The sequence below is a fragment of the Marmota monax genome, unplaced genomic scaffold, assembly GCF_021218885.2.
Source record: "Marmota monax isolate L192 unplaced genomic scaffold, Marmota_monax_Labrador192_F-V1.1 WCK01_AAM20220418_F8-fsc00187, whole genome shotgun sequence".
NCBI lineage: Eukaryota > Metazoa > Chordata > Mammalia > Rodentia > Sciuridae > Marmota > Marmota monax.
The window spans coordinates 2,740,955-2,767,868 of record NW_026694837.1 but is presented as its reverse complement, the minus strand read 5'-3'; the positions used below and the strand labels follow the sequence as shown (position 1 = coordinate 2,767,868).

Sequence of the window (26,914 nt, the reverse complement as noted above, 5' to 3'; positions counted from 1 at the left end):
GCTGAGGATATTGCTCAATGGTTAAGCACCCTTGGGTTCAATCCTTGGTATCCACCTCCCCCAAAAAAGACTGGGGATGTAGTTTAGTGGTAAAGTATTGTGGTTCAATCCCCAATACCCCAAAATGAATGAATGAATAAATAAAAACATGAGAATGTCTACAAAGCTTACTTTTCAAGTGTTTCTAGTCTGAATATTCTAAAGCATTTCATTTCTGTTATTCTGAATAAAATTACTTGCCCCAACCCCGAATTATAGCAACTTTTGCAGCTGTTTTATAAAAATAATAATACCTAACTGGTTCCTAAGGTGGTCCCAGACAAGCAATATCAGCATCAGCTAGGAAACTGGTTGAAATTAGCAGAAATTCTCTGTTCATCCCAGGTACTATGTTAATACAATATATAATAAAGTTTGAGAAACACTCAACATTAAGGAATAACTTCCTCTTGTGGCAGAACTAGAATACCAGTCCCTTATGAATTGAATCTATATAAGCTCTGAAAATAGTGACCTGTCGTTAATCTCCTTATTCTTTTCCTTTGTATACAGGTCCCCTCCACTCACAATGCTTTTCCTCTGTGCTACCAAATTCTCTGCCTCTACATCTTCATCTTGCACAGACATCACCATGTTCTTGAGCGGCAACTCAAGCTCTCTGCCAAAGATGCCAGTTACCAGCTCAGAAGCTAAGACCCAGGGAAGTGGCCCAGCAATGATAGCCACTAAGAAAGCAACCACCTCTCTGGAGTCATTCTTCCAAAAAGCTACAGAAAAGCAGAAAGTCAAAGAAGCTTCATTTTCATCTTTTAGTGCTACTACTCAGGCCCCCATGAGCAATTCACCATCCAAGCCCTCATTTTTTCAAACGCGTCATACTACAGGAACCGAGTCCTTCTTCAAGCAGAAAAGTTTGCTTCTAGAGCAGAAACAGCATATTAATTCTTCAGTTTCTTCCCCTCCACAAAACCCACAGTCCAACTTTAAAGGGTTAACAAACCATTTCCCAGCAGAATATTCAGATGTTGTCCCTGTTTGTAAAGGAGCATTGAAGCTAGACTCCTCCAAAGAAGTTTCTACAGAGATTGATTTAGCCCAGAACAGCTCAACTATCCTTACATTTTTAGCTTCCAAGTCTGTGGAGATGGCCCCAAAGGTAGCTACCACCCCTAGTCTTCTAGCTGCTGAGGACCAAGTGCCCTGTGAGAAGTGTGGCTCCCTGATATTAGTATGGGAGATGCCAGAACATATGGACTATCATTTTGCAGTGGAGTTGCAGAAATCATTTTTGCAGCCCCATTCCTCAAACCCCCAAGTTGTTTCTGCTATGACTCAAGGCAAAAGAAATTCCAAGAGCCCTTTGTCCTCCAGTAATAAACGCCCCAGGCCTGAGGGCATGCAGACATTGGAATCATTTTTTAAGCCATTAACACATTAGTGCTGCCCTCAGGCTTGCTGAAGGAATTTAATATTTTATCCACTGCCTGAAAGGTGCAAGTAAGGAAATCCATAACAATGAAATTTTTAATTTAAAAAATAATTATGTTAGGTACTGGGTTAAGGTCCTATCTCTTCTCATGGGATTTTAATCCCATTGCTGATAGAACTGTAAACATCCTAACTTGGGAGGCTGAGGTACCAATTTGAGGTGAGCCTCAGCAATTTAGCAAGACCCTGTCTCTTTAAAAAAATAAAAAGTGTGGGGGGGGAGGCTGGGGATGTTGTAGATCAAAGGTAAATAGCCCCTGGTTAAGTTCTCAGTCTCCCCTATCCCCACCAAATTGTAAAAAATTCATCCTTTTTGTTTTTAAGGTGTCACACAGCAAAAAGTGTGTGGGCTTGGAACCTATGAGACCTGATACCAAACTTCCCTCTGCCTCAATTTCTGAGTATGGCTTTAAGCAAGTTATTTCAGTTCCTCAACTGAAAAACTGAGATAATTACCTTAGAGATTATTGAAGATTTATTTAAAAGATGTTTTAAAATACCTAATTTAAAAGTGGCACAGAAAGCAGTGTTCCACCTGTAATGGCAGCTACTGGGGAGGCTAAGGCAGGATGATCATAAGCTCAAGACCAGCCTCAGCAATTTAGCAAGACACTGTTGCAAAAAATAAAAGGGGTAGGGGATATAATCCCCTGAGTTCTATTCCTGGTACCACAAAAACACAAACACACACACTGGCGTAAAAATGGTTAAAAAAACAAAACTGGCCTTAATCCCAGTGATTCAGGAGGCTAGAGCAGAGCAGGAGGATCACAAATTCAAAGTCAGCCTTAGCAACTTAGTGAGACCCTTTCTCAAAAAATGCTATAATCCCAGGGGCTCAAGGCTGAGACAGGACTGGAAGTTCAAAGTGAGTCTAAGCAACTTAGCCAGTACCAGAAGTTAAAAAAAAAGGGGGGGAGGGGATTGGGGCTGAGGATGTGACTTAGTGGTTAAGTGTCCCTGGGCTCAATCCCTAAACCAATCCAAAATCTTCCTACCTCTGCAACAGTTCAGACAATGCCTGAGGGCTTGAAACCCTGAAAGTGGTAACTAGTTTAGGGAGGGCTCTTCATATAAAAGCTTCTAGATTACTACTTAATTTCATACAAGTAAAGCTATTAGCCTATTTTAGCTACTGGCCCTTATACATCTACATTTTATTCTAACGTAGAATGAGATTGCTCCTGTGCTAGTTCAGAAAGCCTGTTTGGATAAGTCACAATCAAGACAAGATCATCTCTAGAACCTTGCTATTCCCCAAGAACAGCATCACCAAGAAACAATCAAGACCTATATGTTAAGACCTCCCAATGTGTGTCATTTTAGAAATGCTGATCTAGAAAATACTAGAGAATATGTCCTTAACACTGAGTGCAAATTTAAGAGGTAAATGCTTGCTTGGGATTTTAGGGTCACTAGTATGTTGATCTCTTCTTATTGAAGTATAAGTGTTTAGGGCTATTATAGCTTTTGAACTTGTCCATGCTTATAGTATTGGGGATGGGGTGCCATGGGTCCATCCAGGGCCTTCAACATAACAGACAAGCACTCTTTCTCTGAGCCACATCCCAGTTCTTTGAGTTTCTCTGATAACAGAAACCTTGAATTATACATGGAACCAACTGAAAATGATGTGGTAGGTTACGTGGGCATGGGGACTGAACCTAGGGGGTGCACCTACCACTGAGCTACATCCACAGCCCCTTTTTTTTAGACAAGGTCTAAGTTGGCCCAGGGTTGGTCTCAGCCTGCCTCAGCCTCTCAACCTGCCTTAGCCTCTGGAGTCACTGGTGCCATAGCTTACCAAATACTAAATATTTGTATATACAAATCAACTTATACTTTTTATTTTTTTTTAATTAGGAGACTTGTATTTAATTTGTTTGAAAACCACAGGATCTAGCAAGAAACTTTTTTCCTTTTCTAAGGGAGCTCACAGTAATTCACTGGGTACATTGCTTTTTCTCTACTAGATTTGTAGTTTCTTAAAGGCAGGAATTCTTCACAGTGCCTTGCACATAACAAGTGCTTAATATTCCTTGGTTGAATATATGTTGAGAAACTTTAGATCTGACTACCAGAACTGACAATAAAAAGTTACAAACTCCTTCAGGATCTGCCTTATACACTTTATCCCCCTAAATGTTCCATTAACATAGCAGAGTGGCTCACTAGTTCCTGGAGATGGATACTAAGTACTGAGACATGATTTTCCAACATTTCCCTTCTTAATCTAGAAAAGATAAGTAAAAACAAGGTGAAGCCTCTTTTTTGCTGTTCAATAGATCAAACTGAATAAACTTTTGTACAGAAATGTAATGTGGTAGAAACTTAGGTTTCATTGAACTTCTACAGGCCCAAGCTAGTGTGTAGGGTAGGGTAGGGTGGCTAGTAGATGACCAATAGTAATACTTGCAGCACAACTTGTGTTTTCTTGGAAATCCTAGCCCTAACCCAGTTTGTGTTGTGAAGGGGAGAGCAGACAGGCATGCAAAGGTCAGTGCTAGGGGGAGAGCTATATTAAGTTTTGCTGCATATATCCTTTCCTTCCTCACTATCAGCAACTGTGCAAAAAGAAGTAAACACTCTTAGCTCCTGGTATAGAAGGAAGTTCTTTAACCACAGCCTCTTAGTAACAAGTTAAAAGTATTTTGAGCAGCAGCTGACCCTGAGAGGTAGCTATTTAATACTCTAGAAGCGGAATGCCACATAGGACCTTGGGCCACATGTATCATTATATTTCTTTGCCAGGGTTAGTGCCCAAATGTAGTCCCTGTTTTCTGCAGTTTATTTTAGCCTTAGGCCCTGTTTCTTTACCCACAACATGAAAATATAGAAATAGGAAGAGGGAGTGAGGTTTGGCAGTGAGGTTTGGCCAGGTGGCTCCCACAGCTCCAAGAATCTAGGTTCTACAAACCTGAAAAGTGTGCCTAATTACTTAACTTGCCAGGCACGGTGGTGCATGCCTATAATCCCAGCAACTCGAGAACTGAGGCAGGAGGATCATAATTTAGGCCAGCCTCAGCAATTCAGACCCTGTTTCAAAATAAGAAGGGCTAGGGGGCTGGGGATATAGCTCAGTTGGCAGAGTGCTTGCTTCGCATGCACAAGGCCCTGGGTTCAATTCCCAGTACCACACACACACACACACACACAAAGAAGGGTTAGGGATGTTGCTCAGTGGTCAAGCACCTCTGGGTTCAATCCCCAATACCACCAAAAAAAAAAAATAATAATTTTTTTTTAACCAGCTAGCATTCTAATTTCCAAATCTGATTAAATCTGTTCTTACCACTGAGCTGCTAACAAGTATTGAAGTCTTCAAATATAGTATAGCTGCCTGTTTGAGCTGAAAAGCTGTTTAGCTTTGCTTACTCAAAGAACTATGAAAAGCAGGAGAGAACATGGACCCAATGTGTGGGAGAAGGCTGGACACTGTGGCACATGCCTGTAATCTCAGTGGCTTGAGAGGCTGAGGCAAGAGAATTGAGTTTAAAGCCAGCCTCAGTAACTTATTGAGGCCCTGTCTCTTAAATATAAAATAGGGCTGGGGATTGTGGCTCAGTGGTTAAGCGCCCCCGAGTTCAATCCCTGGTACAAAAAAAAAGACACCAATATGTGAGAGAGAGGAAAAGAATGGCAAATGAGATATAGGATGAATCTTTTCCCCATTCAGGGCTCAGCAATGATAGGGTTTCACTTGTCTCTAATCCTAGAGAGGAAGCTAACTCTGTAAGCTGAACCTGTGTCTTAAGCATAAGTACAATATACTCAATAAAACATTTTTTATTCTGTACAATATATATGTGTACTTAAATATATATATATATATATATATATACATATATATATATATGCAGAGAAACTTCAATCAACAAATCCCTGAGTCCATGGGAACCCAGGACACTAATAAAGGGAAAGGAGGGAGTCCATGCCTAAAGAGTAGGAAATATGGCAACATTTTTCCCTTTCCTCCTGGTTCCCTGCGATAGAGGGAAGGGTATGGTCACTACAAATTACTGAAATGAGAAAGTTTATATGGGAGCAAGAAGTGGGGGTGAGGATGGTAGGATGTGGAACTGTGGGTCAGGTCCCCCAGCCACCAGTCTGGGGGGGAAAAAAACACTATTTGATGAAAGTCAGATGATTGCAGAGAAAAGGACAAGACTGACATGCAGCTGGCCTTTGGTATGCCAAGTCTTAGCTTGGCAGCCCCACGCCTGGACCAGCACAATAAATAGCACCTGTGGGGCTTATGAGAGAAGCTGGGGAAATGGCCCTTGTGGGAAGAAAGGAAAGGAAATAAAGCTCAGGAACAGGCCTTGGGTCTCAGCACAGAGTGGGAGCACTGCCATTTGCTGTTCCTGTGCCATTTCTTCAGACCCTGGGCCACCAGATGGCCAAGAGCAATGTTTTTTGTCCACAGTCAGGTAGAGATGGGCAACTTACGTGGCCTTGAGAACGAGGTATAGAAAAAGGAGTGCTTTCGAGGACCACCCCAGTTGTGACAATTCCTGAAGTGCTGGGATCATACTGGTGACTCACAACCAGTCCTGGGAGTGGGGCCAAGGTGGCTGTAGTCAGCTCCCTCCAGTAGACAGGCCATGGAGTTGCCAGGGTTGAGCCAACCAGGTGGGCACACAGCTGCTGAACACTGCCCTGATTTCTGTCTTCTCCCTCAGGACTGCCCCTCCCTGGCCAACCAGGCTTGACACCTCTCCAAAGGTGGCAGGAAGCAAATGGCAGAGAGCACCCTCTCTCCCTAGCCTATTAACACACAAAGCTGCCAACAGGGGGCAGCACGGCCAGAAGTCACCTTATATATTGTAGGGGCAGCAATAGAGCTGTCACTGCCTGGAGGATTCAGAAACCCATGTTGGCCTGGGCTTCTCCTGCTGTAATGGCTTGCACATCAGTGACATGGCCGATGCCCTTGGTGACACCCTCCCGGAACAGCAGTTTGGCGCCCACCTTCAGGTACTCTGGGTGTTTCAGGAAGCGGAAACGTACAACTGCCTTCTCCCCTGTCCGCAGCTTGTCCTGCAGCAGATAAGCAGTCACTGCCCTGGCCAGTGCCTCCCATCCCATTCTCTACTAGCATTGGCTCTCCACCCTCAGGACCTCTGGGTGGGCTGCTTCCCACCCTAAGTAAGGCTTTTTTGTTCCCTACAAGGGATCAGGGAGCTCTGCCAAGTCTGAGATTGGGCCTCCCTCCCTTCTGGAGGGAGAATTCTTGACTTTTCCCTGAAGAAAGGGAGGCATGACTGGGTCCCTCTCACCTTGGCATGGATCTTTTCCACCACTGCTGTCTGACGTACGTTGCCCACATGTACTGTCACTTGGAATCCTCGTCGGAAGGTGGTGGCATGGAACAGTAGGACTATCTCTGCCTCGAACACTGAGCAGATGGTGGGATTCATCTCGGGGCTCACCATCACCATGCCCTGGGGAGGCACAGTCCCCAGGCCCAGGAAGGGCAGATCTAGCATTAGACTCACCCTTTCCAGCCCTCCCAACCTCTTTACAGCTCCTGAATTTCCTTTTCTTTTACATGACCCCAAACACATAGACCTCACAAGATAATATTTCAAATTCTCCTTTTGGTAGGTACTCTTATTTACCTCTAACCCTTCAAAGCTTTGTATGTTTAGTGTCCTGGACATTCACTTTGCACAGTGATTCAACTTAGTGATCTGCTCTTCATAAGGATTCTAAGCCATTTTCATACAGTCTGTATAATAAACAGACCTTAAGCTTCTTGGGTTAAGAGACCATGTTTCCTTTGCGTTTCTCTGAAGCACTCTAGAAGGGAGCTCCTTACTCATTAGCCAGACCAAGGCACTTCTCTGTGCACTCCCTCTCCATCCCACTCACACACCTCACCTTGCGAAGCAGTGCACGGTCAAAGTCCCCAAGGGCCAATGTAGCAGCCTGCCCAGCTCGCAGCACACGACAGGCAGAGCGGTTGCGCTGGATGCTGCACACTCTCAGCTCCAGGAAGCAGCCATCATCTGTGGGGCCAACCACCAGCTGGTCCCCCTCACGGCAAATCCCACTGCAGCCCAGAGGGAAGGTGGCACAGTGTCAGAGTAGGTCTCTTACTTATCTGCTAGAGACACCCAGAGCAATTTTTCCCTTCTGGGGTTGAGTCCCTCAAGTAAGGGGAAGGAAATCCTAATTTCAGATTTGGAGATAGGAGCGATGACTTCCTTGCCTGGTCCTTAGTTCAGACAATGAAGGCTAATGCCAGAAAAGGTCAGCAGTGACATCTGGCAGAGAGGTACCTGCTGGGTTGGTAACACTGAACACCTGATCCCTGAAAGAGGAAATTATTCTCTTCGGTTTCACCCTCTGCTTTGCAAAGAGTCATTTTCTCATTTCATACTTTTGAGATGAGATCAGTTGAATACAGTCTAGATTTCTTCCTGGGGCCCATGACACATCTCACTCAGGGGTCTGGAGATTCCCAGCATGCAGCAATAAGCCAATAGACTAGCTCCTGCCAGCACTTCTGATAGTGGAAGCCTAATTTGCAAACAAGCGTATCTTGTAGATGGGCTCTGTTCAACTCGAGGATCTCCTCCTTTGGGCCAGGATGTCTCCGAGTACAGGGGCATGTGAGGGCTGAGTGGGGTGGGTAGCAAACAAGGCAATTCACCTGGAAAGTGTCCCTCCAACAACAGTCCCCACCTCTGGCACTGTGTAGATTTCATCCACCTGGAGCCAAAGAAAACTATCAATGTCCTCCTAAGTAGGGCTAGCAGGTCCAGCTTCTCTGAATAGGCTCTGGGACTGGTCAGAACTGGCCCCTTCCCCCTAACCCCTTCTACCTGTTTATTTGACCAACTACCTGAAATTCCGTCAACTGCTGCATAAGCTCCTCCTGTTCTTTGCTGTTGGTCAGGGGAGGCAGGATATTCAGGAAGACTTTAAGGAGATCCAGACTCTCTCCAGACACGCTGGACAGTGTGAAGATAGGGGTGACACTATGGAGAAAGGGATGGAATGGGAAGATGAGGGAAGTCCAGAAGGCAGAGGCCAGGGGCCCACACATTGAAAGGTGAGCTTCTGTCTGGACAGCTGAGGGGCCCTCTCTTCTGGCTGTGAGCAAGCCAAGGAATATGACATGTGAAGCCCAGCCCCCGGCTCCAGGGAGACAGTAAATGTCTATAGGATTCTAGGCATCAGTGAGACTCCATGTTGGCATAGTGGAAGGGCCAATCCCTTTAAAAAGACTTCCTCCCACAGTCCCAAATTGAAAGTCATAGAACTGAGCAAGAATCCATCTGGCTCTGGAGATAAGACACCATGTTCCTGGGCCCTAAAGCATTCTTTCCCATGAATCAGGGCTTTAAGATGAGGCAGGCTTACTTGGGTGACTGGGCAAACTGCTGAGCAGCAGTGACAGCATCATCCTCAGAGGTAACCAGCATGGGGACCTTGTGGCAGCCGGGCTGCTTGAGGACCCGCTCTAGCTGGCGTACTGTCCTCTCCACTGTAGTTTTGGCACATAGGTCCACCTTGCTGACCACGATGAAGAAGGGCACTTTCAGGGCCAGGGCCAGTCCCAGATGTTCCCTTGTGGTGCCAGCTGTCTCAAAGAAGGCAGGCAGGAGGATAGAAGAATGAGAGTATAGGAAGAAGGAGAGGGAAGAGAAGAATCAGTGCTGGCTCCCAAAGTGGGAAAGTCAGCACCCCCTTTCCCTGCCCAAGACCTCTTACCAATGCCAGTATTGGCACTGACAAGGAGCAGGGCACAGTCAGGGCAGTAGGAGGTGAGGCCAAAGATGGTGGTGTGCAGATACTTGTGGTGGCCTGCCAGGTCGATGAAGGTGATCATCTTGGAGCTGCTCTCACAGATCTCTTCTGCGGTCCGTGAGTCGCTGTAATTCACCACCTAGTCCAGGGCCCAGGGCTCTCAGTGCCCCCTGTGAGCCTCCCCAGCCCTTTAAGAGTTGCCAGGACCTAAACCAGGATTAAGATGGCCCTGCCTCTTAATCCTGAGCCCCATTTTCTAATTAGTTCAGTTGATTCCCCATTTGTTTTCTAAGAGAAAAACTTGTTCAGTGCCCTCAGGGCCTTCATCTATACTACTACAAAGTCTCCACACTCAGCCCCCAACCTCTGTCCTTCACCTCTACCATCCCATCTCAGAGTCTGGCCCCACTGGGTCCCGTTGATCCCATGCACCTCTCCCTTGCTGTTAAAGCCCAGGATCTCGAAGCTGATACTGGAGGTTCGGCCAGACTGAATCTCATGCAGGTGTCGGAAAAGGTTGAGCCGGGCCCGGCCCCGCCCGTTGTCCAGCTCTCCCTGGGTCAGGACTCCAAGCAGGGTTGACTTCCCTGAGTCCACATTCCCCAGGACAGCCACACGGAGGTCTAGGAACTGTGGACAAATTGTATTAGGTAAGGGCTCCAATCCCTTTCTCACTGAAGCCTAAGTCAAAGGTGGTGATGCTCCTATGGAGCAACAGAATGATCTGGATGCCAGGATCCCAGGCCAGGAAAAGCCTGCCACCACAGGGCTCTCCCAGGGAGTATGGGCATGGGGGCAGGAAGGACACAGGCTCACCTGTTGGTTGTCAGGAACTTTTCGTACCAGCACCTCAGTGATCTTCCGGGGCATGTCACTATCATAATCCACTTCTCGCTCCCGGAGAACAGTGATATCTGCTCCAACCCTGTCACAGCAATGCCACAGCTGCCATACTTCACAGATACTCCCTGCATACTAGCCTGGCTCTAGACCAACAACCTTCCTACACCCCCCGCCACACACACACACAGACCTCCTAATACCTTATTGTACTTTCTACCACCCTCCAATCTATCCTGTATGTATTCATGGCTCTTCTAAAACAACCAAGTAAACATCTTAAATCAAGGAGCAAAAAAGCCCTTTGTCAAGAGACCACTGTAGAAGGAAAGCCCATCTTGGCCCCTGAGGTCCTGGGTATCTGCCTATGTGTGGGTCCTCCCCACAGTTAGGTAAAGGAGAACTGAGGAAGAGGGGGAAGCATACTTCTCTGCCATCCGGTGCAGGGTCTTGAGGGAGGCCCGCATCTCCTCCTCAGCCAGCCCCACCAGCAGCCCATTGTCCTCAACCCCAATCTGGTAGACAGCCTCACCACGACCCTCCTGGAGACGCCACTTCATTTGTGTCACCAGATGCTCAAAGCGGTACTGGGATGGATTCACCAGCTTCAGCTAAGGGGCAGATGGGATATCATGAGAAGGTAAAAATCAGAGGTGTTCCTCACAAACCCCATGGTACCCACCTGTCCTGCCCCAAGGACTAGGACCTTCCCTTCCCACCTAAACCTCTTTCCCTTGGTACTTAACAGTGAGTCCCCCTCCAACAGAAATGAGGTAGAGACTTTACCCGAACCACATTGCTAAATTGCTAAAGAACATGAAGTTGGAAGGATCTCAGATTTCAATGACAAGGGCAACCTACCCCACCCTCTGCTCCTCCCCAGCCTAAGACTCACTTTATATTCGATGTTTCCATCTTCAGCCTGAAAAGAAGCAGGGAGCAGTTACCATACGCTGTCCAGACTGAATTCCCACTTTTCCCTCCATTCTCTCTAGGCCCAGGCAGAGAGAGCAGGAAGCCCCAGCAGCATCTGCTTAGGCAAGGACCTGAGAAAGTCAGTGGCAGACAACTCCTCAACCCAACCCCAAGTGACCCCTCTGAAGGAAAGGCCTATTAAGGACACAGCAAATCATCCATTTAAGCAAAGAACAAAATTCTGGAGTCCTTTCCTCTTTCACCCACTGGCATGATGCTCTTCTTGGATGCAAGATCAACCCATACTTCTCCCCAGGACATAAAACTGTTCTCTAGGTTTTCTCTGTGTACAGGGTGCTGCTGCTTCTTTTTTCCTCAAGGCTGAGGATTGAACCCAGGGGTGCTCTTACCACTGAGCCACATCCTCAGTATTTTTTCCTTTATTTTTGAGACAGGGCCTTGCTAAGATGCCAAGGTTGGCTTTAAACTTGAAATTTTCCTGCCTCGGCCTCCTGAAGCTGGGATTACAGGTATGCACCACCATGCCTGGCTTGTTAAAGCCTTTCTTTGCAACTGATCTGGGAGACACCATTTCCTTCCTGCCCTCCCTCTCAGCTGATGTTACCAAGTGTAAGAAGCTGCAAGAGGTTCTGGACCAGGGCCAAAGGGTGAGCTCATCACTGGTCACTACAAGTGGAATAAGAAAGCCCCAGGTATGAGAGGTGCAGAACTCCAAAAATGGGGTTAAGACAAACAAAAGAACTTAGAAAATGTAATAAAGGGGACAGGCTCCATAAACTTGACTCCCTATGGCTCTTGCCTCCTGTCCGCTAATCCTCATGCCTCAGTTGAGGTGAAATCCCGAATATCCCCTCTTCCAGGTGGTAGCACAGCACAGAAGCATCCTTTTGCCTGAGGCTTCTCTTCTCCAATGCAAAAGGTTATGGATTTTGCCTGTTCTGTCATTCTCAATTTCTACACTCCTCCTCTTTCCTTTCTGTATCATTCCATCCCTTCAAGGCCCTAACAGGTGGTCTTCACCTATAATCTCCATCCCATGGAGTATAAGGGAGATTTTCCCCATCAACAAAGATCTTCCAGAAATCTTTTTATCATTTTGCTAGAGATGGAGAATTAGGAAGGCTGGCATCAGAAATGTGGCATAAAGATAACAATCTAGACCAGTGGTTCTCAAAGTGTGCTTCCAGGACCAGAAGCATTAGCATCACAAGGGAACTGGTAAGAAGCACAAATTCTCAGGTCCATCCCTCACCTATTGAGTCAGAAATTCTAGGAGTGGAGCCAGCAATCCTGGTGACTCTGGTGCACTAAAGTGTGATAACCACTGATTTAGGCTTTTTTCCCTGGGCCTTCCTATCTTGAGAGGTAGGAACAAAGTAGTCACTTTCTGACATAAGAACAGATGGTGCCTGTGTGTGGAGGCTCTTCCCTGTCCCCACCCTGTCATAGGACAGGCAAAGGGCAGAGGACGAAGTCTAACTGTTGTCTGGTTTTATGTGTATGTATACTTAGGGATACAGAGGGAACCTATTGCTCTTTTCCAGGCTACTCCCTTCCTCCCTGCGCAACAAGTTTAGAAAAAGTAGTGGTTATTCTGCCTGCCTCCTCGTTCCAGTTGCAGCACAGGCAAGCGGGTGGGAACGTTCTACCCTCCTCTTCCCAGGGGGATGGGATCCCCTTTCCCCATTTCTCCTTCTGGGGTAATCGAGGTAAGCACTCTCCCGGAGGGGACGTGAAGTCTCTAACCTCCTTCCTGGGGTCCCGGGACCGGAAGGAGCGGTTCTTTTTCCCTACCCCTCCTCTCTGGGGTCTTGACACCGGAAGGGGGGCCAATTCTCTGTCCCGCCTCCCTAGAGTCCCGAGACTGGAGGAGTAGTTTCCTCTCGCCCAATAACTTCTTAGGGGCTCACCTCGGGGGGCAGGTACGGGGGGTTGTTGGCTTTGCTCCCTCTGTTTCTTCCGTTCTTCTTCTTACCCTTCGGGCCCCCGCAGCCGCTGCTGCCGCCGGCCCCCCTAGCCTTGAGGGTTCCGCCCATAGCCGGGCCCCCTCCGGGCCGGCAGCAGCCGCCGAACAACTCAGATACCCGCGAGTCCATCCGCCGCTGCCGCCAGCCCCCCCGCCCGACCCCTCCCCCCTGCCACCACCACCGCCGCCGCCGCCGCCCCTACTGCCACCGCCGCGTCGGCCAGCCAGAGGAGAGCGGGGTGGGGCGCTGTGCAGGCCACGCCCCCACCTCCCCTGGCCTCCAGGTCGCGTCAGAAACAGCCGCGGGGCACCACGGGATATCGAGTCCATGGGCCTTGGACCTCTCTTAAAAGAGCGCGCCGCCGCCCTACAGCTTCCAGGAGGCATCGCGGCGCAAGGAGCCATAGGTGGCTTCGGGGCGTGGACAAGGAGCGCGCCTTTGCGCGCAAAGGCCGAAGGGAGTTGTAGTCCGCTTCCCAGTGCCCGCGCTCAGAGCGGTCTTTTTCTAGGGCTTGGGGCGCGGGCAGTTGAAAGCCCTGAGGCCTGAGGATCGGGGCGGTCACCGGCAGCGAAGGACTTACATCAGAATCGAGCTTTGTGGACCCCCCTGGTTATGACCTCTTACTGCGGATGCCAGACAACAGGTTTTGGACCTAGAGAGCGGCAGAATTCCGGAAGACTGGTCCCTCCAGCCTGCCAGGTCCACCTCTGCTTGTTTTCTTTCCCGATGGCCGGCGTGCTGTCGGGGTGAGTCAGGGCGAACGCCAGGGCGGAGGCGAATGGTGTTTAGCCTAATTACGGAAGTTTTGTGGCGATGATTATGCCACCTTTACACAGTAGTCACTGCTTTATTACTGGGCTGGCACCGTCCGGGGGCTGGTTTTAGCAGCCTCAGGCCCCGCGGTGGCCCCGACACGAGACCTGAACCTATAAACCAGCCAGCTGCCCGCCACAAGTATCCCCCGTCCCCTTTGTTTTGAGGCCGAACCAATCCCGGAGAACTGAGCTTGGTTTTAAAACTGCCAGGGCTGTAGGAGGGGCTCGGCCTCTACTTGGGGCGGGACTGGAGCTCAGGTTACTTCAACCACCGCGAGGGCAGGGGAAGTGCCCGGGAATAGAAACTTGGCCCAGGGCCCCAGGGTATTGTTGACTTTTGACTTTCGACTTTCTTGCCAAGGCCTCTCCCCTTCTCTTTAGGGCTCTTGCAGTCAGCATAGAATAAACACATAGAGTAAACACATCCAGCGACAAAACAGTGTACAAGACATCAGAAATACAGGGTGGAGAAGCAGTTAGAATTGCTGGGCTGGGAGTCAGGACGCCAGGGTTCAATTCCCAGCCCTATGGCTGTTTCATGACTCACTTCTCACATTTCCCTCTCTTTACAAACAAGGAGATGTTCGTACACAGCCAAGAAACAAAACAGCTTGTGCCTTCAGACCTCAGTTTTCCTTGGAAAACTAAAAGCAGCAACAGTGACTTACCTCTGGTGATCCCTGTAGGGGTTCAGACTTGGTAGAGTCCATGGCTTCTTCCTGGGTCCACATATAGAGAGAGGCAGGTCTACTGATGACACAGTTGCTGTCCACATGGCATAACTCCCCAAAGCAGTGAGAGCAGAAGGACTAAAGTCAGCAATTATGGACCTAGCATGTCCAGCCAATTATATGGGTCTTCAATGGCTGAAGGCTTATGTGACTTTTTGAAATCCTGTGTGGTTGAGGGAAAGGCTATGTTGTAGAGGTGAACACTAACAAGGGCATAGGGGCACTAGGAAAACTGCTGTTAGAGACTGAGAGTAGAAAACTCAGAGCTCAAAAAGGATTGGGATGGGAAGCAAGAGATAAACCCACACCCCAACATTATCACTACAACCAGTTCTGGTTCTTTTTGATACCCAGAGCCTGCTGCACTTGACTGATAACACCCATCTTTTCATGTACATGGATCTTTCAGCAGCCAAACCCAACACACACAATTTTACTTCATCCATTCCAATCCCCTTGTCTCCTGTATGGAGAATTTCTTTTAAAAGATAGCAGAAGATAACCCATTCTGAGAGCCCATTCTTAAACAACCTTACCTACCACAAATAGAAGTGAAGGCTGGCAGAGAAGTAGCCTGAATAGGAATATCTGTTCAGGAGATCAGGATCCTGGGCAATGGAAAGTGGCGTGTGTGATTAGTTTCCTGGAAGGATTGCTTATGAGGTGGTTGGCTATGGGATATATATATCCCATATATGGATACACAGGTCACATGCAAGCATTTTTCCTGGTCTGTAATTAGTCACTAATTTTTGTGTATAGTACCTTTGTATATGTTTTGAATTCAGACAGCAATCTTTCTCTTTATGCTTCCTTGGTTTTGTGTCATCCCTAAGCCAACTCACTCCTAGATTATACATTATTCCCCAATATTTCTTCTAGGAGCAACACCCCTTCACCCCAAGGATCAAATCCAGGGATTTAGTGCATGCTAAGAACATGGTATGCCACTGAGCTATGCCCCTAGTCCGTTTCTAGTAGTTTTTTGAGGTTTTTATATTTTTTAAAATTTGAGAAAGGATATTGCTGAGTTGCCCAGACTGGCCTGGAATTTGTGATCCTCCTGCCTCAGTCTCCCAAGTAGCAGCAATTACAGGCTTGTGGCACCATGTCGAGCTTGCTTTGAGGTTTATTTTTATGTTTAGATATTTAATTCATTTGGAATTTATTTTTTTGTAGTGTATGATAGACCAAAATAAATTTTTATTTATTTTTATACTTTTTTTTTAAAGAGAGAGGAGAGAGAGAGAGAACTTTTTCTTTTTTAATATTTATTTTTCAATTACGGCGGACACAACATCTTTGTTTGTATGTGGTGCTGAGGATCGAACCCGGGCCGCACGCATGCCAGGCGACCGCGCTACCACTTGAGCCACATCCCCAGCCCTCAATTTTTAAATAGATACAGTTGTCTCACATTATTTGCTTTGAAAAGTCACCATTAGACTACATATACAAATTTAATTTATTTATTTATTTATTTGGGTACTGTAGATTGAACCCATGGGCGCTTAACCACTGAGGCACATCCGTAGTCCCCCCGCCCCCTTTTTTTAAATTTTGGGCACAAAGTTGCTTAGGGACTTGCCAAGTTGCTGAGACAGGACTTGAACTTCTGATCCTCCTGTCTCAGCCTCCTGAGTCACTGGGACTTTGAGTGTGCAGCACCTTACCCAATTCAGATTCTGTTTCTGAACTCTTGTTTATTCTTGGGCCAAAACTACTGTGTTTTTGTTTGGTTGGTTTGTGGTGTTTTATCTATATGCAAAGGATCCCCTAAGATCAGGGCCCACGCGCGTGACTTGTTTGTGACTGAGCCTCATAGCACAAAACCTGAGCCTGAGCCTCCTAGCACATCATCTCATAAACATTAATATTTTCAGGATCCTACCCCATTCTCATTTTATATGCTTTTCCTGTGTCATTGTACTTTTATAGTTATTTTGACCTCTGTTCCCTGCTTCCTAAAATATACCTTTCCCTTGGTCTCCGTGATCTGAACTTGTCTATTCTTCTTTATACTTCTGTGGGTACAGATTCTTCCACAGGTTCTTCTCATCATCTTATAAACATTAATATTTTCAGGATCCTACCCCATTCTCATTTTATATGCTTTTCCTGTGTCCTCTTATCCACTTCCATACTGAGGACTGTCAAATACCTATCTCTATTCCAAATGGAGTTCCTAAATATCTCTAGCCCTTGCGCCTGACTTGTTTGTGACTGAGCCTGGCAGCACAAAGCCTGAGCCCGGCCACAAAGCAGATGGACAGTGAATAGTGAACACAGGAGGGAATGGATGCGTGAGTGCGGTATCCTTTGGAAGGCAGAGCCCAGTTGCCGAGAGGGCCTGGTTTCCTGCGGGGGAAGGGCAAGGCGTATCTGTAGCAGGGTTTGCAGGAGCTGAGGGCAGAACTCAACTCTGAACTCCGCCCGGCCTTTAACTGACTGCGGCGGCGCTTCGCTTGCTTCCGGCCAGCCCGGCCTTTAACTGACGGCGGCGGCGCTTCGCTTGCTTCCGGCCCAGCCGAACCGGATGTGGAGTCCGAACTTCCCATCATGCTCCGCAGGGCGCCCATTCTAACCGCAGGGAGAAGAGGGAGTAGGTGGTGATGGCGGCGGCGGAGCCGAAAGTGCTGTCCCCTGCTGCAGTCCCTGGTAAGGCCTGGGGTCCAGAGCTTGGGGAACCTTAAGGACGTGTTTCTTGCCTTCTGCCTCCTGTCAGTCCCTTCCTTGGCCCTTTCTCCTGCCCGTCTACCCTGTGCGGGTGCTCCGCCCCAATCAGGCTGGACTCCCTACGCTGCGTCGAGTTGATTCGCCTTCTGTCTTACTTTCAGGGTTCTGCACCCCGCTTAACTACACTTTGGACTCATTTTCCTAAATATCTCTAGTCACTATTCTTTGGAGATATCAAACTAATGAAAAACTGAAGACATCTTTTCTCCTTACTCTCCCTACTACTACTCTTCTAGTGCTTCCTCCTGCAGTGAATGGCACAACAGGCCTTACAGTTGCTGAAGTCAGGAAGTTGTCTCAGCATTCTCTATCCTTCTTCCTCCTTGGATCAACCACTAAGTTATGTTCACTGAATTCCTGAATGACTCTTAGGGTTCCCTGAATTCTCTCCATCCACTGGTGACTACCTTAATTCAGGCCTCTTTTCACTATGCACTGGGTAACTGTAGTCACAATTTCTATTGCTGCCCTTGTTCATGTTCCCTGTAATCCAATCTCTGTACTGCAACCAGTATAGAGTAAATTTAATAAAGTGCAAATTTAATCACGTCACACCCCTTACTTTAAAATAGCTTACCCATACCCCTACAGGACCAAGTTCAAATGTTAACATTGATTATAAGGTCTTGCCATGACCTAGCTCCTGTTGGTCCACCACAGCCTTAATTCTCACCATGGCACCACCGCTGCCAACACACACACACACACACACACACACACACACGCCCCCGTACTGGAGATTGAACCCAGGAGCGCTCTATTACTGAGCTACATCCCCAGCCCTTTTAAAATTTTATTTTTAGAAAGGGTCACTAAGTTGCCTCAGCCTTCATAGTCACTGTGCCAGATTCAGTCTTAGCTCATTTTATACTTTTTTTCCATTCCTTGAAGAGGACGCGCTTGTCTTTTTAAAGTCTTCAGGATCACCAGGTCCTCCTCTTTACCTTTTTAACTTATTCATCCTGCAGACCACACAGCTTCTTCACACATTTTTTTTCTGGGGGCCACCCTCTTCCTGCCCCAACCTGCTCTACGTCTGAAGCCCCTGTTCCTCTCGTCCACAATCCGTGTACACCCCCTGTACAGTTCATCACCTTTTATCTATAGGCAACGGATCCCCTAAGATCAGGGTCCGCGCGCCTGACTTGTTTGCGACTGAGCCTCTTAGCACAAAACCTGAGCCTGAGCCTCCTAGCACATCATCTCATAAACATTAATATTTTCAGGATCCTACCCCATTCTCATTTTATATGCTTTTCCTGTGTCCTCTTATCCACTTCCATACTGAGGACTGTCAAATACCTATCTCTATTCCAAATGGAGTTCCTAAATATCTCTAGCCCTTGCGCCTGACTTGTTTGTGACTGAGCCTGGCAGCACAAAGCCTGAGCTGAGCCTGGCAGCATAAAGCCTGAGCCTGGCCACAAAGCAGATCACTGAGCTATCTCCCCAGCCCAATATCACAGTATTTTAACCATTGTACTTTTATAGTTATTTTGACCTCTGTTCCCTGCTTCCTAAAATATACCTTTCCCTGGGTCTCCATGATCTGAACTTGTCTACTCTTCTTTATACTTCTGTGGGTACAGATTCTTCCACAGGTTCTTCTCATCATCTCATAAACATTAATATTTTCAGGATCCTACCCCATTCTCATTTTATATGCTTTTCCTGTGTCCTCTTATCCACTTCCATACTGAGGACTGTCAAATACCTATCTCTATTCCAAATGGAGTTCCTAAATATCTCTAGCCCTTGCGCCTGACTTGTTTGTGACTGAGCCTGGCAGCACAAAGCCTGAGCTGAGCCTGTAGCACAAAGCCTGAGCCCTGCCACAAAGCAGATGGACAGTGAATAGTGAACACAGGAGGGAATGGATGCGTGAGTGCCGTATCCTTTGGAAGGCAGAGCCCAGTTGCCGAGAGGGCCTGGTTTCCTGCGGGGGAAGGGCAAGGCGTATCTGTAGCAGGGTTTGCAGGAGCTGAGGGCAGAACTCAACTCTGAACTCCGCCCGGCCTTTAACTGACGGCGGCGGCGCTTTGCTTGCTTCCGACCCAGCCGAACTGGATGTGGAGTCCGAACTTCCCATCATGCTCCGCAGGGCGCCCATTCTAACCGCAGGGAGAAGAGGGAGTAGGTGGTGATGGCGGCGGCAGAGCCGAAAGTGCTATCTCCTGCTGCAGTCCCTGGTAAGGCCTGGGGTCCAGAGCTTGGGGAACCTTGAGGATGTGTTTCTTGCCTTCTGCCTCCTGTCAGTCCCTTCCTTGGCCCTTTCTCCTGCCCGTCTACCCTGTGCGGGTGCTCCGCCCCAATCAGGCTGGACTCCCTACGCTGCATCGAGTTGATTCGCCTTCTGTCTTACTTTCAGGGTTCTGCACCCCGCTTAACTACACTTTGGACTCATTTTCCCAGGTCGGGGTCCGCTGCTTTGTTAGCGGAGCGTTAGTCATTGCCTCCGAAACCCCCTGTACTCTGCTGCCATCTTTTAAGTCACATTTGACAGGGATCAGGAATCTTCCCATGTAGGGAGGTTGCCAAGATTATATCGGTGCCTTCGGGTCCCCCCTTCACAATGGCTGATATGGTGACCATCAGGAATGAGAAGACTACTTTGACCTCTTAAATTTTTAATTTTTTTCTCACTTTTTATCCTTTTCCCTCAGTAGATTTGGAGTGGTATGAGAAGTCGGAAGAAACCAACGCCACTCAGATAGATCTACTTGAGACCACCTCTGCCCAGGAACCTTCCAACCCTTCGGAGGCCTTTTGCTCCAGAGACTGCTTGGTACCAGTGGTGTTTCCTGGGCCTGTAAGCCAGGAAGGGTGCTGTCGGTTTACTTGTGAACTTTTAAAGCATATCATGTACCAACGCCAGCAACTCCCTCTGCCCTATGAACAGCTTAAACACTTCTACCGAAAACCTTCTCCCCAGGTATGCACAGGCTTTGAGTCAAAATTATTGGGAAAACTGGTAGAAAAAATGAAACCTTCAGGGCAGAACTTGGTGCTCCCAGCCCCTCTCCCAAATCCCAGTAATTCTGGAGGCTGAGTTCCAGCCTCTGCAACTTAGACTCTGTCTCAAATAAAATTTTAAAAAGGGCTGAGGATATAACTCAGTGATAGAGTGCTCCTGGTACTGCCCAAAAAAAAAAAAAAAAAGAAGAAGAAGAAGAAAAGAAAATCAAACAGTTTTATTTCCAAGGCTCCTATTACCCTAAGCAGTTCTAAGGGCTTTAGTCACTTTCCTTCTACTCCAGTCTTTGGTTGTCTGACCCTTCTTACTTTTTATCTTGTTCTATTTGGAAACTATTATTATGGGGGCTGGGGATGTGCCTCAAGCGGTAGCGCATTCTTCTGGCATGGGTGGGGCAGGGTTCGATCCTCAGGACCACATACAAAGATGTTGTGTCTGCCGAAAACTAAAATGTAAATAAAATATTAAAAACAAAAGAAAGAAAGAAAGAAACTCTTATTATGTGTTGTTGCATTTGAACTTCATGAACTAGCTTTTTTTTTTGGTACTGGGGATTGAACTCAGTGGCTTTACCACTGAGCCCCCCCCCCTTTTTTTTTATTTGAGACATGGCCTCATTAAGTTGCTGAGGTTGGCCTTGAACTTGGGATCTTCCTGCCTCAGCCTCCAGAGTCACTAGACTCTCAGGCACATGCCACCATATCTGGCATAAACTGGCTTTTAAATGTGTATATGTGGTACTGGGGATCAAACCCAAGGTCTTGTGCATTCTCTGCATGTGCTCTACCACTGAGCCCTCCAGCCCTCAAACTGGCTCTTTAAATTCTAACTTCTTTTCAAATTTTCATCTTTTTTTTTTTTTTTAAATCTACTTACTAGGGGACTTCTTTTTTTGGTACTGGGATTGAACTCAGGAGCACTCGGCCACTGAGCCATATCCCCAGCCATATTTTGTATTTTATTTAGAGATAGGATCTCACTGAGTTGCTTAGGACCTTGCTTTTACTGAGGCTGGCTTTGAATTCATGATCTTCCTGCCTCAGCCTCCTGAGCCTCTGGGATTATAGGCATGTGCCATGTCGCCTGGCCTTACTTCTCTTTTTTTAAAAAAAATAAGTATAATTGATTTTATTTATCTGTTTATATGTGGTGCTGTTAATCGAACCCAGTACCTCACACATGCTAGGGAAGTGCTGTACTACTGAGCCACGACTCCAGCCTCACGAGGGGACTTCTTGATTAACACTTCTAGTATTCTTTCCTCTTTTTTTTTTGGGTACTGGGGATTGAACTCCCCATCACTGAGCTATATCCCCAGACCTTTTTATTTTATTTTTATTTTTAATATGAATATTTTAAATTGTTGATGGGCCTTCATTTTATTTATTTATATGTGGTGCTAAGGATCAAATCCGGTGCCTTACATATGCTAGGCAAGTGCTCTACCACTGAGCCACAACCCCAGCACCTTAGTTTTTTTATTTTGAAACAGGTTCTTAATAAGATGCTAAGACTGGCCTCAAATTTGTGATACTCTGCCTTAGCCACCCTCCCCATTATGGGTGTGTGCAACTCCCCCCAGCTGGTGATAATATTCTTAAGAGCACCTTCTTCATTTTTTCCATCTTCTTTTAAAATAACATATTGTTGTTTCATGACTGTTTGAATTTCTGTTACCTGAAGATTTTTTTTTTTTTTTTTTTTTTTTTTATATTTATTTATTTATTTATTTTAGTTTTCGGCGGACACAACATCTTTGTTTGTATGTGGTGCTGAGGATCGAACCCGGGCTGCACGCATGCCAGGCGAGCGCGCTACCGCTTGAGCCACATCCCCAGCCCCTACCTGAAGATTTTTAATGTGTGCTTGACATTTTTCTCTGTTCATTGCAGTGTTTCTGTTTCTTTCAGAATTCTTTGCCCATTTGTTTTTTTTTGGTTTTTTTTTTTTGGTATCTTTCATGTTGAAAGTTTTTATTCTGAGTCTGGTGAATATTTCAGAACGAGTTATAGCAAGCTCTGTGCATGTGCCTGGGCCTTTTGTACTAATGACTTTCCTTGAAAGAGATTGAGTAGGAACCTGGTGGTCTCTTTGGGGAACTTCCTGAAGATAGTATTGGATGGAGGAGGAAATTGCAGACCGTATAAGCCTCCTCACATAGTTTTATTCGGTCTCCCTATGCTCACTCTTGCCTTCTCCTAAGAATATTACCAGTTCTTGAATCTTTCTGTCTGGGGTTTTGCAGTGTGAATTTGCTTTTTGTGGGCAACTGCTTTGTCAGTACTTGGCATTTTGCTCTCTTGAAATCTGTCCCCCCTTTAAATTTTTTTTTGTTATACCTTTATTTATTTATTTTTTAATGTGGTGCTGAGGATTGAACCCAGTGTCTCACGCATGCTAACAAGCGCTCTAGCACTGAGCTACAACCCACTGAGTTTGTCTTTTAGAAGCCATTTAGAAGACCTCTTTGCCTGGACACTAGTACCATGAGTGCTGGTCCTCCTCAGGGGCAGTGCCCTAAGCCCCAAGGAGTTCTTTTAAAAAAAAAAAAATATTTTGTTTTAGTTGTAGTTGGACACAGTACCTTTATTTCATTTTTATGTGCTGCTGAGGATCTAACCCAGCGCTTCACACGTGCTAGGGGAGTACTCTACTGCAAAGCTACAGCCTCAGCCCCCACTTGAACTCTCAACTCTTCTATTTACCTTCTTCTTTTTTTTTTTTTTTAGTTATTGGTGGACTTTTATTTCATTCATTTATTTATTTATATGTGGTGCTGAGAATTGAATCCAGTGCCTCACACCTGCTAGGCAAGTGCTCTATCACTGAGCCACAACCCAAGCTCCATCTTTCTTTTTCTCTTACCCTTTTTTATTTTTAGCAGTGCTAGGAATCAAACTCAGGGCCTTGCACATGCTAGGCAAGTACTCTACAACTCACCCTTTTCTACCTACCTTCTGTCTACCTTTCAAAACTTTGTTGTTGCCTTGGCCAATGTTGCCTATTCTCTCGGGGGGCGGCGGGGGTTGTCTTTTGCTCTCTTTCCTTTGAAAAGAGAATAAAGTATTTCCTTAAAAATTTTCTTAGAAATTTGTCCTGGGGGGCTGGGGATGTGGCTCAAGTGGTAGCGCGCTCGCCTGGCATGCGTGCGGCCCGGGTTCGACCCTCAGCACCACATACTAACAAAGATGTTGTGTCTGCCGGAAAAATAAAATAAATATTAAAAAAAGATTCTCTTTCTCTCACTCTTTAAAAAAAAAAAAAAAGAAATTTGTCCTGGGGCTGAGGTTTTGGCTCAGTGGTATAGTGCTCACCTAGCACATACCAGGCCCTGGGTTCAATCCTCAGCACCACATAAAAATAAGTAAATAAAATAAAGGTATAAAAATTAAAAAAAATAAAAAAAAGAGATTTGTCCTAATTTCTTTCAGTATTTTAGGTGGAGGTGTATATTAATAATCTTGTATTTAGAAGACCTACTCCAGAATTTATTAGTCCAAATAATATTCATTCCTAAAAACTCCCCGTAAAACAGAAATTTGCTACTTCCAACTATGCCATGGAGTGTCCTTGACTGTTTTAGTTCCTTATTTTCAATTCCCTTCAGCTTCAGGATATTGTCTTTGTTGTTCTGAGTGCATATAAATTATGGCTTTGTACAAAGATTATATTTTCTTTTTCAACCTAATGCCCTCTGATAAAACCCACTGTATAGTTATGGCAGTTAATTGAGCTAGAAATCCAGTCCTGAAGGCTGTCTACAAAACCCAGCCGTGTTCTTCAGAGGGCATTAGCTTCCCCTTATCAAGTCCTCTTCTCTCACCATTCTTTCTCCTCACAGGCAGAGAATGCAGTGAGGAAGAAACCTCGAGTCACCACTGAGGCAAGCAACAGGAAATGCCAACAAGCACTGGCGGAACTGGAGAGTGTCCTCAGCCATTTAGAAGAACTCTTTGCCCGGACACTAGTACCACGGGTGCTGATCCTCCTCGGGGGCAGTGCCCTAAGCCCCAAGGAGTTCTATGAACTTGACCTGTCCAGGCTGGTCCCCTTCAGCATGGACCAGAACCTGAGCACAGCTGCTTGTTTGCGCCGTCTCTTCCGGGCCATTTTCATGGCTGATGCCTTTAGTGAGCTACAGGCTCCTCCACTCATGGGCACCATTGTTATGGCACAGGGGCACCGTGACTGCGGAGAAGATTGGTTTCGACCCAAGCTCAATTACCGAGTGCCTAGTCGCGGCCACAAACTCACTGTGACCCTGTCCTGTGGCAGACCTTCTATTCCAGCCCTGGATTCAGAGGATTACATTTGGTTCCAGGCACCAGTGACACTTAAGGGCTTCCACGATTGAACCGAGGGTGTTTCTTAACTCTAAAAACATAATGGCTAAATTATCTTTCTCCCTGTGGCACCTTGTCATGCATCTCTTGCTTGGAGCTGGAATTGCTTCCTGGTGAGAGAAGAAGGCTCTGTCCTCCTGGCTGTTTGCCTCCCCTCAGACTTCCTGGTGGGCTGATGGTGTGTGGCTGTGACCGAAATAATCATTATTGAGCAACAATTCCGAATCAAAGATTGATTTTCCCAGAGGGTGCTGGGTCAGGTGTTCCTATTTAGGATTGGAAAGCAAAGATGGGTTCATAAACAGATTCTCCTATGGGGGTACCCCTTTTTTGCTTTTGATCTTTTCTTTCAGAGTTTCTACCAGAGTCATAAAGTGTGTGTGACTTATGAATTTAAATATAAAATAAATAATCATTAAATTTTCCTGAAACTTTTGACTTAAGACTTTTCAGCCTCCAAGCCTAGAGTTGTTTTTGTTTTTTTTTTTCCCCTGGGCCTCGCCTGCTTCAGGGCTTCCAGGATTTTTTTAACTAATTTTTTTTTTTTTTTTCTCTTTTCATCCGCCTCAGGTCACTCTGGAAAGTTAAGTGACTTGACTAAGTTTCTATAAGTAGTTTGATAGCAGAGTTGGGACTGGAATCCTCATCAAGCAGCCTGTAGCCCAACATTCTGTACTTGCCACATATTGATCTTTTGTGACCCTTAAGTTCTGCCCAAAGCAGGAGTCTCCTTTGGTGTGGGCAAAATACTGGTAAGGAACTTAGCTTACCACTCCATTCAATGGAAGTCCAGGGATGTAGGGGAATAGTTTAGGCCTGTGATTGATCCTTAGTAAACTCTGAGCAGGTTTGCAGAAGGCATGTTGAAGGGGAGGAGCTCTCATAAGACTTTTCACCCTCAGAGAGCAGGACACTTGTAGTTTGAGGGTCACAGATGCTGCTCTAGTGGTCAGTGAGGGCAGAGCAAAGTTGCAGCCTATCAGTCTTCATCATTGATTAAACACATGCCAGCTTGGGGATTTGAGGCCTGCAGTAAGGCCATCCAGCCCCTTCCAGCTGTTCTGAGGTCTGAATGGTCCTGGTAAACCTGGCCTATTATGCCCTTCAGATCTGAGAAGCAAATTTCAGGGGAATGACACTGAGAAATAGATCAAGAAAAGAAAACTGAAGGTCTTTACAGAGCCTGATTGAACTATAGGCTCAAGCCCCTAGGATGATTCACTCCTGTGTCCAGATGTTCCTTCTGGATTTCTGCCCAGCACGCCTCCACTGTAGCTGTTTGATGGCTGCTGGCAGTTGCTGTTGAGAGCCACAGCCAAAGGGGCCCCAGCAAACTTTCAGACTGCCAGCTGATGATTGGCTCACAGCAACCCAGCAACATCTAGCTGATTGGCTCCTCTGCGGTGATGCTCATTGGGCTGTTTCCCCGCCCTTTCAGACTGCCAGCTGATGATTGGCTCACAGTGGCCCCAGCAACATCTAGCTGATTGGCTCCTCTGCAGTGATGCTCATTGGGCTGTTTCCCTGCCCGTTCAGACCACGGAGCTGCTCATTGGGGGACTTTTTTGGCTCTGCCCACGCGACCCAGCCAATCGGCCTCAAGAGCAGGAGGATTGTGGGAGGTGGAAAGGCTTGTGGTTGAGAGAGAGGCTTGTGGGAAGCCGGTGGTGGCAGTTGGGCTCTGAGGGTTTTTCCTGAGGAGCGGTTTTGTTTGGTGTGAGTGGTTCTAAAAATAAAGTTCGTTTCTTTTGACAAGTGGCTCCTGAATTGTGCCCAGCCAGACTGCGGCATTTGGTGGCCTGTATGGGGAGCGACTGAGGGTAAGTGATAAGGTAAACTGCTCGCCCCTGAGGGCAGGGCAAGAGGATGGGTAGCCATTTTAAGATTCCTCTTTTCTTTTGCTTCACTTTTGTTTTAAGTTGCCTGTCCCTGGAGATGTGTAAGATGGAAGAAAAACCACTCACATCTGAGGAACAGATAGGGAGAAAGGACGGATGGACATTTCAGGAGGATAGAAAAGCTATTATAATGATTTTCTATTGTTCCACTTTTGTTTCATTCTGGCTCAGTTTTGTTTGGCGTTATCATCTTGGGTTGTATTATAGTTATAGTAGAAATATTCAAGTAAAAGAGAAGGTCTCTTGAGCTAGTCAGAGAAAAAAATTCAAGTAAAAAAGAAGGTCTCTCGAGCTAGTCAGACAGAGGAAAAAATTCAATTAAAAGAGAAGGTCTCTCGAACTAGTCAGAGGAAAAAATTCAATTAAAAGAGAAGGTCTCTCGAACTAGTCAGAGGAAAAAATTCAAGTAAAAGAGAAGGCCTCTCAAG

At 46.5% G+C, this 26,914-nt stretch overlaps 3 protein-coding genes across 13 annotated transcripts in view; 2 read left to right on the top strand and 1 right to left on the bottom strand.

The window, feature by feature from the left end:
- Polh (DNA polymerase eta) overlaps positions 1-3,595 on the top strand; it is a 33,634-nt gene extending 30,039 nt beyond the window's left edge. For 3 of the 4 annotated variants that reach the window (XM_046426208.2, XM_046426209.2, XM_046426211.2), the window contains one exon: positions 553-3,595. In XM_046426208.2, the coding sequence (XP_046282164.1) occupies positions 553-1,438 (886 nt within the window). In that variant the 3' untranslated portion in view covers positions 1,439-3,595. The remainder of the gene's footprint in view (positions 1-552) is intronic. The other variant, XM_046426210.2, reaches the window with a different exon arrangement.
- Positions 3,596-5,258: 1,663 nt separating this feature from the next.
- Gtpbp2 (GTP binding protein 2) lies at positions 5,259-14,752 on the bottom strand. Of its 2 annotated transcripts, none has more exons than XM_046426200.1 (12): positions 14,473-14,752; positions 10,982-11,008; positions 10,513-10,697; positions 10,063-10,171; positions 9,679-9,876; positions 9,211-9,385; positions 8,860-9,079; positions 8,339-8,474; positions 8,147-8,205; positions 7,372-7,543; positions 6,768-6,932; positions 5,259-6,528 (listed from the first exon to the last, which is right to left on the bottom strand). In XM_046426200.1, the coding sequence occupies exons 1-12, from the start codon at positions 14,533-14,535 to the stop codon at positions 6,352-6,354; spliced, it is 1,686 nt and encodes a 561-aa protein (XP_046282156.1). In that variant the 5' UTR covers positions 14,536-14,752; the 3' UTR covers positions 5,259-6,351. The 2 variants fall into 2 exon arrangements, with proteins under 2 accessions (XP_046282156.1, XP_046282155.1); XM_046426199.2 differs by lacking the exon at positions 14,473-14,752 and adding an exon at positions 12,933-13,142.
- On the top strand, positions 13,455-25,019 carry Mad2l1bp (MAD2L1 binding protein). Of its 7 annotated transcripts, XM_046426204.2 has the most exons (5): positions 13,455-13,735; positions 17,063-17,193; positions 19,373-19,460; positions 19,935-20,203; positions 24,087-25,019. In XM_046426204.2, the coding sequence occupies exons 3-5, from the start codon at positions 19,415-19,417 to the stop codon at positions 24,597-24,599; spliced, it is 828 nt and encodes a 275-aa protein (XP_046282160.1). In that variant the 5' UTR covers positions 13,455-13,735; positions 17,063-17,193; positions 19,373-19,414; the 3' UTR covers positions 24,600-25,019. The 7 variants fall into 7 exon arrangements, with proteins under 7 accessions (XP_046282160.1, XP_046282159.1, XP_058429198.1 ...); XM_046426203.2 differs by lacking the exon at positions 17,063-17,193 and having other exon boundaries at positions 19,330-19,460; XM_058573215.1 differs by lacking the exon at positions 19,373-19,460.
- The last annotated feature ends 1,895 nt before the right edge of the window (positions 25,020-26,914 follow it).

Excerpts from the sequence above, each read along its gene's own strand:
- Gtpbp2 (XM_046426199.2), bottom strand. The coding sequence starts at position 13,118 with ATGGACTCGCGGGTATCTGAGTTGTTCGGCGGCTGCTGCCGGCCCGGA. Across the intron at positions 9,877-10,062 it reads AAGTTCCTGACAACCAACAG|TTCCTAGACCTCCGTGTGGC; the intron begins GTGAGCCTGTGT and ends ATTTGTCCACAG. Across the intron at positions 9,080-9,210 it reads CAGTGCCAATACTGGCATTG|CTGGCACCACAAGGGAACAT; the intron begins GTAAGAGGTCTT and ends TCTTTGAGACAG.
- Mad2l1bp (XM_046426203.2), top strand. The coding sequence starts at position 19,415 with ATGGCGGCGGCAGAGCCGAAAGTGCTATCTCCTGCTGCAGTCCCTG. Across the intron at positions 19,461-19,934 it reads ATCTCCTGCTGCAGTCCCTG|TAGATTTGGAGTGGTATGAG; the intron begins GTAAGGCCTGGG and ends CTTTTCCCTCAG. Across the intron at positions 20,204-24,086 it reads ACCGAAAACCTTCTCCCCAG|GCAGAGAATGCAGTGAGGAA; the intron begins GTATGCACAGGC and ends TTCTCCTCACAG.